At 40.2% G+C, this 12,076-nt stretch overlaps 1 protein-coding gene across 8 annotated transcripts; it reads right to left on the reverse strand.

The window, feature by feature from the left end:
* Positions 1 to 412: 412 nt before the first annotated feature.
* Positions 413 to 10,155, reverse strand: rnf44 (ring finger protein 44). 8 transcript variants are annotated; one of them, XM_026189431.2, is made up of 12 exons: positions 8,681 to 8,808; positions 8,306 to 8,412; positions 5,802 to 5,994; positions 5,393 to 5,615; positions 5,028 to 5,195; positions 4,439 to 4,612; positions 4,157 to 4,318; positions 2,098 to 2,213; positions 1,290 to 1,377; positions 919 to 1,040; positions 735 to 834; positions 413 to 640 (listed from the first exon to the last, which is right to left on the reverse strand). In XM_026189431.2, exons 3-12 carry the CDS (start codon positions 5,906 to 5,908, stop codon positions 578 to 580), a joined length of 1,323 nt encoding a protein of 440 aa, XP_026045216.1. In that variant the 5' UTR covers positions 5,909 to 5,994; positions 8,306 to 8,412; positions 8,681 to 8,808; the 3' UTR covers positions 413 to 577. The 8 variants fall into 8 exon arrangements, with proteins under 8 accessions (XP_026045216.1, XP_080144009.1, XP_026045243.1 ...); XM_080287883.1 differs by having other exon boundaries at positions 5,076 to 5,195; positions 8,681 to 8,806; XM_026189458.2 differs by lacking the exons at positions 8,306 to 8,412; positions 8,681 to 8,808 and adding an exon at positions 9,904 to 10,155.
* Between the last annotated feature and the right edge of the window lie 1,921 nt (positions 10,156 to 12,076).

The raw sequence follows: 12,076 nt of genomic DNA on the forward strand, positions 1-12,076 counted from the left end.
GGATCAATACATTATTGCAGAACATACATTATTAACAAGTCACTTTGCCCAACACCTACACAAACATGCATCTATGATGGTTAGGTGTCGCCTCCAAACACAGATACCCATGTTGAAGTACTCCTATTATTTTTCTGCTAATTGCACACGGTGTCCAGCCATCATTATCCAGGCTTCCGACTCACCTCTTCCAAAGCAGGACCCCCACTTTTCACAAACGCCCCAACCAAATCCACCAAATTTAAAAGAAACCCTGTAAACAAAAGCAGCAAATAATGCATTGCAGGGAAAAATCTTTGGAATCTGCAACGAGGGGGCAGAGAAAGAACTGGCTGGCGATCCCAGATCTCTGGCTATAGGCTGCGATAGGCAGTGGGTTTCATGTGACTCGGGTGATGAAGCACAGCAGAGGTACAACAGGCTCCAGAAACAATCCTGGATTGCTTTTTATTTAGGAAGGGGCAGGAGTAGTGGGTTGGTAAGCAATAATTACTGGAGGACGCAGGGGCAGGTGTCCCCAGCTTTGGGGCAGACTCTGGTGTGTGCAGCTTTCCAGTTCAGCACTCAGAGACAGTTCTCACTCCACCTCCCGGTGTACGTCCGAGGCATCGGCTCGGCAAATAGGACAAGTGCGATTGGTCTGAAAGCCAAACAACACTCAGTGTAAAGACAAAGTCTTCTAAACAAAGTGCTAAAAATATACTTTTTAAAGGTTTAAGCAGACATCCGCTTACCTTTAACCACTTGTCCACACACTTGGCGTGGAATTCGTGGTTACACGGTAATACACGAAGTAGCTGCCTACACTCAAAGTCACTAAAGCACACAACACACCTGAAGGGATGGAGGGGACTGGTTAGTATCATTAAGCCAATCTACACTTACTGAATCCTACTGAAAAGTGAGAGATGATCTTACAGCGTTTGTTCAGATAGATGATTCTCTGAGTTGAATCTATAGGACGGAAGTTGCTCTATATCTGCTTTTGTGAGTCCTCGTGGTTTTGCTTCACCCAACCTCTCTGCCAGATTCAGTAATGCCTAAGAAGAGAGAGAGAGAGAGGGAAATTATGTTGATGTTTTTGGTGTTCCTTCTAGGTTTTTGATCCACATATAGAAATGAGAATTGTATTTTATAGGTGTTTTTCAGCACTTGTACATGAAGTCAGAATTCAAGAACAATGAGCGCTATGATGCATTTGTATTACTGCAACCCTTTGCTATGTACCGTCAATTCAGCGTGGAAACAAGTTTACATGTGACAAATGAGCGATTAACAAATTCACTAACTTCATAGTTCTCCATCTCCACATCATCCACATCCAGGTCTAAACTGATGGCTGGGCCCACTGCTGTTGGAGGCACAGGAAGCATTGACCTGAGCATGCAAACACACAGAGACAACAGGTGTAAGAAAGAACTGAACCCAAACACATAATTTCTCCTTGTCAAAAGGCAGCACATGCCGTGCAAATACTAGCACTGAGTGGCAGCTACATTGAACCTCCATTTATTTTTAGACAGCAGAGATTCAAAAGTCATTATCATCATCAATATCTGCATAAATTTAAAAAGGATATGAAACACTAAACATATTCCTGTTTGAGTGCAGCTAGCCAAACAATGTAGAGCCACTTACAGCTAAAGAGTAAGTGGGTGAACATGGACAGTATATCCTAAAACACATTGTTGCAGCCAGAGCCAGCTGACTTTTACTAATAGTGTCGCTAGTTTCCTCTGAGTTATCAAATCTGTCACTAGTTCGCTAATATAAACGAATGTAAGTCTATTAATCCACAACCAACCACATGACTTCACACTCCAAACTGACAGAAGATGGCGCTAAACATGTTTTTATAACTTTAAGTACTTGTTTCTGAAATCCAGCTTCACAGAGTTGCATCTATGTTAGTTTTTGAGAGCAGGGCTCCTTTATATGTGTAGCATTTCATGTCCCCTTTAACCCTGATGTAGCTGCAGTCAATCATCAAGCCCATGCACTAAAATCAGTGTAATCAGGCAGTTTTTATTGAAAAAAAGTATATGATTAAAACTGCTATATTTCATCAAGAGGTGTGCTTTTCCTGCAGATACTCACAGGAAGTAAGGGAGGAAGCCTGGGTAGTAAGATGGGGGAGGGGGAGGTGGGGGGAGAGGCTGCTGCAACCGGTATCTCTGTCCACTCATTCGCCGGGGCAGCATGTGTGGATATGGCTGCAGAAAGACACACAGTGTCAAACAATTCAGTGTTTAAAGTTGTACCTTTTCTTCCATTTTACCTTCAAATGACAGTAAATTCAGTATTAATATTTTACAGAAATTAATTTTCATGCTTTGAAGTTGATGTAAAGCAACATTTGAAACAGCTGGAACAGAATGTGACCAGCTACTTTTAAGCACAGTAATAATATTACATTTTCTATGTTAAATAAATAGGGAGCCAATTATTACAATTTGCAAGTAATGTGCCTAAAACTGCTGATTATTCAGAGAAATTGTTCTCATACCAGTCACAAACGTGAATCACATGAATTACTATACAGTGCAAAATGCTTGAGCTACACCCCATTTCTTTATATTTCACTAGGAAAATGGGAAATAGATGCAGTGATTTATTAAAATGCGCAAACATATGCTGAAAAAAAAAGTTTGTACAATTCTAACAGGCTTGAAAGTCAATATTTGTTTGTAGTTACAGTGCATATGGTGAGTTAATATCTGACAGTACTTTTCTCTGTTCATAATTCCATCAGTTAACAAGATTACCAACATCACAGGCTCAAATGCTGCTCCAAATGACAACAGGGCTTCCACTGTGTTCTACAGATTGATGTAGACACTGTACTGCTACTCTTCTGACCTCCGTGTACGTATTATACCAAATCTTTCAAATTTGGGTTCACTCCATAAGACCTGTTGCCACTGATTTTCAGTCCAGTTCTTGTGTAATTTGGCATACCTCTGTTTTTTCTCCCCATTTCGCTTCCTTAAGAATGGCTTCTTGACAGCCATCCTTCCACTGACACCATTTCTGATGACGCTTATGTAGATGGATCAACTGAAGGGCCAGATGCGTCTCTCAAGTGTCTGTTCTTTGCTTTTCCCTATTTCTTAAGGACACAACTTATCCTGTTCATCTGCTGCAGATAGTTTTTTTAGGCATGACACTTTTTTTGTCCTCCAATTGCCCTTAATTTTTAAGGACACACTGGACAACATGTCAAGAAATGCCAAATGTTCAACTAATAGCTCTTTGCATCTTGTTGGCACAAGTGCTATTTTATGCCTGTCAAACTGTGTTTTCATTCTGCGACAAGCTGCTAGTAACAAAATAGCTAAAGATAAAATTTAAAATTGGTTCTTTGCCAAGTTTTCTATTATGTGTATTGAGTTAGGTATTTTCCTTATGCTTTAATGTTTCATAGGTCAAAAAAAACAAACTCATCTGAAAATGGTCAGGTACAAGGAATGGACTGAAAACGAGTGAAAAAGGAGCAGCTTTGAAAGACCTACAGAAAATACAATTTACAAATTTGTGCAAAAATGTGTTCAGTATTTCAAAAACTCAAAAAGGATTGTTTCAGTTCAGACTCTTACTTTGTAAATATGAACACAATGTGTCTGTTATTTCATATTTACATGAACACATTGTAACCAATATAAGTATTACTACTTTAGATTTCTAACTTCAATTTCACACCTCAAAAATCTTAATCTTCTGTAAAGCTTCTGGCATACTTAAATGCATCAGTGTGTATGCGCCTACTCAGATTAGAGCACACTGGCGTGTGAATTTGAGACGCTTTCCATGCTCTCTGCTCAACCCAAAACCACCAGGGCATGTCAAAAACTAGGAGATCATTCAGTGGATTCATATTTTCAAAGTGGGAAAAAAGTTTTTCTAAACAGACAAGTTAGTTCTAACTCAATTGGAATACACGCATTTACCAACTACTGACTTTACCTTGACTTATAAATATAAATATAGCTGGTAAAGGCAAAAAGTACATAACGTTCAATCAAGACAATGTAACTGTAACATTGGAAGGACTCATCCAACTTTTTGCAGCAGTAAAGCTAACATTAATGTTAGTTCCCTGAAAAATAGAGCTCCAGTTGTTAATCTGTTTAACTGTGCGAGTCACAGGCTGCCTTACCACTCCAAAGGGAAGCTCCTGATGCAGAGGCTCTTGAGGAAGATACTGAAGGGGCAAAGAAGGAGGCAGCGCTGGTGGGTGATGAGAGGGAGGGTAGGAGAAGGTGCCTAATGGGTGCTGGTCCCCTCTTAGGTCAACTTCATTGTCTACCCTCTGTAGAGGCTGCCAGGAGACAGAAAAGGTCAGCATCGGGTTAAGCATGCAGACTGACCAACAAGCGACAATATTCTCTCTTTTTCTAGATTTTTATTATAGAACAAAAATATACAGTGCAGTACTCACCATGCGTGGGTGCTGAGGCTGTAAAGGGACAAACTGGCTCAAAGGAGTAAGGTGCGGTGGCTGGTGGGGTGGTACAGATGGGGTTGGGTGCAATACAAAATGTTCGCTGGAGATCAGGGGTGGGAAGGCTTGATAAGACACCGGTATATGCTGCATGGTACATGCCTGTATGAGCTGAGGAGAGAAAACACCACAAGAACAAACATTTAAGTCAATTTAGAATCAAACCCAGTATTTTGAATAAGCCTCCACTTAACCAAAGCAAATTTGCTCCTTATATTCACAATAATGCAGCTATAATGAAAGCGTGTAGTGAATAGAAGCAATGTGCTGCATAAAGCCACACCACTGACATTACTAACACAACACCAGTCTGCTTAATAACAGTTAAAAAAAAACAACAAAAAAAAAATTAAATATGCCAAAAATCTTATTTCACACTGCCTGACTCATTTTTATGCTAACATGAACACTAATTTACAAATCCAAGAAGCTTGTTTGCTAATCATGAACAGTGACAGATTGCATGGCTGTTATGGCGTGCTACATGGATGCCACTGACATTTGGGCTCTTCCTTTTCAAACTCACAGGAGGAGGAAGGCAGCAGAGCAGAGAGAGCTGTCCGCTGAACATTACCGAGCATGCTGGGAGCTGCTGAGTGTTGCACCCTGGAAGGGGCTGCCCGGTGTGCATGGGAAATCCGTGGGTCGTCACCGTCGTAACAGTGTATGATATAGGAACCGATCCCTGGTGCATCTTTTAAGGGAACAAAGTAAGGGGGCAAGATGAGGCAAAACAAAAAAAAAAAAACAGATGTCTGTCTGTTAAAAAACATTTATTACATATTAACCCACAAGAGACTTAAAATAATATATTACTGTGAATACATCCAGTTAGATAGCACAGCTTAACACATTTAACAAATGGTAGAAACAAGTTACTCTCACTGTTACCTGGTCATGTAGATCCACCATGATGGGGCTCTGCTGGGGCAGGTGAGCAGCAGGGTGAAGCATGCGTGGTGCTGTGCTGGTGTGGCTGTACTGTCTGGACTCATCTAAAGGAACCTGTTGGTGGTGTTGGGAGAAAAGCAGATGATGGAAGTTCTCATCCTGGACCGGCGAAGTGTGCAGTACAGGTCTGTCTCGTCTCCCCCACTGGCGTCTTATTGGTGGGCTATATGTCCATATAGGGAAAAAACAAAACAACAACAAGTGATTGCTACAAACACTGAGTACATTGTATGAAGGTATATGGTCTGAAATTGTTCTAGAAACCATTTGACATGCTTGATGCAAAACTATACTTCAAAAATAACTCAAAACAACAATCCTGGAAGGAAAGACAGGGCTGAGAGTTTACCTTCTCCTGAGGTGCACTGGGGCGTTGCAGGGCTCTCCAAGGAACCTCCTCGGGTTTAAGGGGGCTGTTGGTGGCAGCCTATTTACTGCTATTTCCCATGGTCGCATTGGTGACGTCGTGCAGACGAGTCACGCTCTGGGAAAGGAAATCGTACAGTGGAGGCACTTGTATGTTGCCTCTGATTGTCTTAACCCTGCAAAGAAAAAAAAACACCAACAACAAAAATGCCAACTGTCACGTTAATAATCATGATTATGCTGCAGTGCTTATTGCTGTGTCTATTAACTGAGCATGCACCAATGATAAGTGAAGTTTATGGGTAGAAAATAAAATGAATATTAACCTTTTTAAAAGGACCCTCTATGTAAGATTCACAAAGATTTCCAGGATCTTAACCCAAATTGGATCAAAAAAGAAGGCTGATAACAGGATCACTGACACTATCTGCACACTGTTTTGGTTAGATTAAATATGAAACAAGAGCATTTTTATGAACTAACCTGTAAATTTCATAATACAAGCAACATAACAAGATATGTGACTTAAGAAAGTGTCTGTAACTTCATGTTTTACTAAGGCACAAGAGGATTTAATTGCTCCTAGGCCCATATCTCACTGCTTTGTTTTAATGACCTCATTCAGGACTCAGAATTTATGAAAAAGGAGCTAAAGTATATTCACCGCAGCTCCCTTTATTTAAGTGCTAAATTTAAAGGGAAAGCCAACATAGCAGGGTGTTGGGCCACCACGTGCACCTTTGGTGACCATTCTACAAGTCCCTGAAACAAATAGATTAATGGAAAACCATTCCTCCAAAAGATTTTCCCTCATCTGGTGTTTTGATGATTTTAGTGAGAGAGCTGTGTAACACGCATTCACTGTGTCGAGATCTAGTGTTTGCAAAGGCCAAAGCTTATGAGTCATATCATTTTCATACTCAAACCATTCAGTGATCCTTGTGCCTATTGGATGTGGCCATTGTCAGGTTGGCAGCACAATAGAACAGTGCTTTTCCAGACTCAAAATGGGCCTTTGGTAGATAAGAAAGCCCACAACCCACAAAAAAGTATTTTACCCTCTTTTTGTCAAGAAAATTCATCTTTAATTTGCAAGGCCAGATAAACCTACACAACAGATTCCACCAGTTAATAGCAAATGTAACACACACAAACACAGTGTTGTGTGAGGAGGTGCAAAAGTAATCATCAATTTCACTGACAGTCATTCTTGATGCTAAATAAATCAGTATATTGTCCTCACACACACACCAAATTATTTTTCCTCATTAATTTCCAACTTAATGACATCAATGTATGACTTTAAATTTGGATTGTTAGCCACTTTTTAAAAAAATACCTAGAACTGTCCTATGCTTTTGCAGGCACTGCCATCTGACCAACAAGGTTTCATCCCAGGATAAAAGATATTATTCTGAACAACTTTATATTGATTTTCAGCAGCCCTACCTTCCAAGTGAACAAGCAGAGCCAAAGGGGGAAAAAAAAAAATCATATCAGAATGCTCAGATCCCTTTCATTTAAAGTAAGGCTCAAGGTTCCTTTCCTTTTCCCCCTTCCCCTTTAATTTGCTACCGGGCTGTAAACTAAAACGGACAATTTCTATAACTCATTTATACATTATCGAATAAATATCACTTGAGCTAAAAAATAAATAAATAAAATCTGTATAAAATAGTAAATTCTAAACTACACCTCTTCTCTGAGGGGCCTCCTGTCTGTTTCACTTACTGTTGCCTACTCCGAGATATGAAAATGTAACAAACACATCATGTTGCTAGTTACAGGTGCCTAACTGGACTAACAGGAACTGGATAATTACATCCAGCGGTATTGCCACTAATAATGAATTGTTTAAAAAGCCAGGTCGATAATATACACTACTTTATTCCGACTTTACTGCATTGTCTGTATTATACGTGGACATGACTTGAGTTAAACTACAATAATGCAATATCAACAGCTAAGGAATGTGCAAGCGGTGGTGTAACTGATGCGATTACATTGTGGGTGCTGATAAACAGGGGTCGCTGCAGCGTGCATGAACAAAAACATGGAAAGCCATGTGCTCATAAGACAAAGCAACAACAAAAGATGTGGTAGGTAAGCGGGTAAGCTCGCTACTGTGCAGCTTGTGAGGCCACTGCACCACAACATAATTTCACAACGACATTAGGTAAAAGCCTTACACGCATTGCTGCAAGATGAGAAACAATGATATCGGGGCATCCGCCAGTTCCTTATAACCAGGGCAAATCAGATGTCCCCTGCTGAAGGAGAACAGCTAACTTTAGACGAGCTAGGCTAACGCTTTGTCCAATGATGCAGCTGCTGCAAATAACGTTTGTTAGCTAGCATGCTATTACAAGATTTGGATAGATATTATTACAACTGCACATCTAAATCCACATAACAATTCTACACCACAGACAGACACAAGTATTATTCAGCAATGAGTTTGGTCACAACACACTGCCCATATCTTACTTTTTTTTTTTTAGCTAGTCTGCTTGTTCGACGAGAAAGGGAGATGTCAGGTGTTTCAGCCTTCGAAATGTCGTGTCCCATCAAGTTATCCTTGCACGTAACTGCCTCTAAACGACCACCACCATCGGCAAAAAACAAAAAACAAAACCCAAGGTTAACGGACTTTCAATCTTCTCTGTTCGACAGCTTTTTTGACACTGAGCCCGACGAAGCTGCTATTAGCTTGCTAAAGTTAGCCAGCTAGCACACGCTTTTAACAACTGCATAAGGAGTCCGTCTCTCCCCAGAAGCCGCTAAAATGGCCCGTCGGTTAACCGGAGCGTTTACCTGAGCAGGAAATACCGTTAATTGTGTAACAAAGACAACGTTAGCTACCATAAGACAGAAAACATTCCTTGGCGCGTGTATGTTCCTTGAAATGCATTGTTATGGCGAAACCACGCCTCCTTCGCCGAGCGGCCAATCAGCATTCAACAAACACAGACGGCAGACATCCTGACAGTCTTAGCTACAATGTATCAAAACAAGCAGCCGCGCTTCTTACTTGTAGCTTATAAACAAAACGCCGCCGGAGGGGTCGCAGGGAAAGTAGTGCAGATGACCGGAAACATTCAATTAAGTGTTACAATTAAGTGCAATTTTGAGGTTTTACACTATACTTTCAAAGATTTTTACATATAGATTGACTAAAAACTATGATGTATTCATTTCTATTTGTTAAGCTACCCACCAGTAAATACAGAAACCCCATCTCGACCTCCACAAGTTGCTCATTCAATAATGCATTCGCAATAATTCAGCAATATTCGGTACATGCATCGACCTGCTATTATTTGTCAATGCGTATTGCTGACTTTTATTCTTATTTTTATTTATTTATTTATCTTACTCAAGTAGTAAGAAACACTAATTTACATACGTCAGTTTTCCACTTTTCTCACTTTTCCTCACTTAAAAATGATTGAATATTTAGAATCAAATTACAATCAAACTTAGTCTACTAATTTTTTTGTTTGTTTTGTTTTTGTTTGTAGAGCACACTTTTTGAACTCAACAACAGCACTGTTGCACACAGTCTGTTTTGATTCTCATTGGAGGCCACCATGTCCTACTGTAGACTACCCAGCCGGTTATGTAATATTGCACTTGCATGATCAAGTCAGACATAATAAGGGATTTTATGTTTCTGTTGGCGACTGAATACAGCTGCAAAACATTTTACGTGATGCTGCACTTTAAGATTACCAAGCTTAAATGGGCTCACAGGCTACCTATTAGGCCCAATTTGTCCTGTAAGAATAGTAAATAATACAGGGCGTTTTGGGTGCTTCAAGGCACAGTACCGGAGCATTTCTGACATTTTGCATGCATTCGAAGGGTGCACCTATGCAAAGCTGACTGGAGAGTGCAGTGGCCGTATGCAGCATAGACTAAATGTAAACATTACAACATCGCACTCGGTAGCAGCAAAACAAGGAGGGGCTGGAGGTTGAGCAGGATGACAGCCCCAATAAGCCGTCTAACCATCTCCCGTTAAAAAAAAAAGCAGCGCAAATCTTCAAATTTGAAAGCAATAAGAAGAGGAGATGTGTCGTTACCTGATTGTTAATATGCAACCATCTAGTTATGACTGATATTTCCCTTGTAATGTTCACATCTCGTTAGGCTAAGTGCGGCATCCTGTGGTCAGCTGTTCCCGTGTGGAACATTCCGTGGATTTCACCACTGCTATTAAAAAAAAAAGGTGCTAAACATTACACTCTCACATTATCGGCAAGTTCTGTGTATATATTGTGCGCATTTGTGGCTTCTCAGCGGTCGAGACTGATTCCGTTGGAGCCACCTTTTCGTTTTGGAAGTGGCAGTCCAGCCCCGTGTCTGTTTTGACTTTCTGCAGTTCCCTGTTACACCCCCATTTTTGCGTATTTCAAGAGCAGAGAGCACACGGCGCGCTGCCATTTTTACCGTAATGGACAGAAAAAAGTGTGCCAGTCTGACTAGGAAGTTCATAGTTTCCCTACATAAAGTGTTTTATTTGCCTTCTGGGATTTGTGCGAAAAGGGGGGAAAGACATCTTCATCATCTTACTGAAAAAGGTTAATTAGTTACTTAAGATAACTAATTAACTCTATCCTTCAGTTTTTACATAACCTAAGACATCTTAGCCTGGGGCAAGCAAAATTGCCTAGAGAAGTAGTATGGAATAACTTTTTGTATATAATGTACAAAAAGTTGTTCATTATGTACAGCATTTTGCAAAAGTCTTGACTCACCCATCTTATATTTTCCTAGCAAAATGAAAATAGGTGAAGCGATTTATCGAAAGGTGCAAACACATGAAAATACAGGTTATAAGGCAAAAACAGAGTTTGTACAATTCTAACACTTTTGAGAGTCAGTATTTAGTTTGACCATCTTTACGCTTCAATGCAGCCTGAACTGTCTTAATAGTAATATCATTTAGTAGTCGAATAGTAGTGGTTCACTGTGTGTTTTTCTATCCAGCTATGCTTTTAGCCACTAATCAGAAGGTCGGTGGTTCGATCCCAGGCTGCCTCCTGGCTGCATGCCAAATATCCTTGGGCAAGATACTAACCCCGTGTTTGCCTACTGGTGGTGGTCAGAGGGCCCGGTGGCGCCAGTGTCCGGCAGCCTCGCCTCTGTCAGTGCGCCCCAGGGCAGCTGTGGCTACAATGTAGCTTGCCATCGCCAGTGTGTGAATGGGTGAATGACTGAATGTAGTGTGAAGCGCTTTGGGGTCCTTAGGGACTAGAAAAGCGCTATACAAATGCAGGCCATTTACCATTTTAGTGCAGTGAGAGTGTGTTTGGGATCATTGCCATGCTGACAAATAAGGCTGCTCTCAATCTGACAATATTGAACCATGATCTGTGTTTTAAAAGTGGCTGTAGACACTCTCCTGATCTCCTTTGTACATATTAATGATGATTTGAATAAATAAAATACAAATTAGGATTCATCAGTCCATAAGACCTGTTAGCACCTATGTCTGTCCAGTTCTTGTGTAAGAAGGCATACATGAGCTTTTTTTCCCCTTGCTTCCCTCCCTTAACAATGGCTTCTTGACAGCCACCCTTCTACTGACAGTATCAGTTCTCTGCTGGATTTTCCCCCAATGTTTTAAAGAAATGACTTTCATGTCCTGCTGAAGTTAGGAGATGACCCGAAGCTAATAGGTCTTTGGGAATCTTCCAAATGCTTGTACCAACAAGGTGAAAACACCTATCTCCTGACCTCCTCTGTACACATTGTCTGCAATGCATAACAGACACCTATTTCTTCCCTAGTGCTGTTACTGAACTAGGGAAGAAATATGTCTACACATGTAGGCACAACACTAGTTCATTCTTTGAGTTCTTTGACTATTTTATACTATAAATTGGCTTAACAAACAAACAAACAAAAACAAAATTATTGAAAATTGTCAAAAAGAAGTACTGGACTAAGTGAAAATCAGCCAATGCCCATGGAAATGTTTGAAAGACCTTAATAAACCTTTGGGAACTTATTGCTCAAGACCATTTTAAAAAACTATCAAAAACGTCTGGCTTCTGGGAAGGAAAATATAAATAAATGAAGGGTGGCTTGATGTAGGAACTAAATAGCATGAAATCAGATATATATATTTATATATATATATATAGTACTATGTTTTAAAGCATGTGCAGGGTTGTTATGAAAGCAGACATACATACATGATTCAGAACTGCCAAGTATTGCACAGGGATCAAAAGTTGTATTAATATTTAC

Source organism: Astatotilapia calliptera, chromosome 2 (genome assembly GCF_964374335.1).
Source record: "Astatotilapia calliptera chromosome 2, fAstCal68.1, whole genome shotgun sequence".
Classification (NCBI taxonomy): domain Eukaryota; kingdom Metazoa; phylum Chordata; class Actinopteri; order Cichliformes; family Cichlidae; genus Astatotilapia; species Astatotilapia calliptera.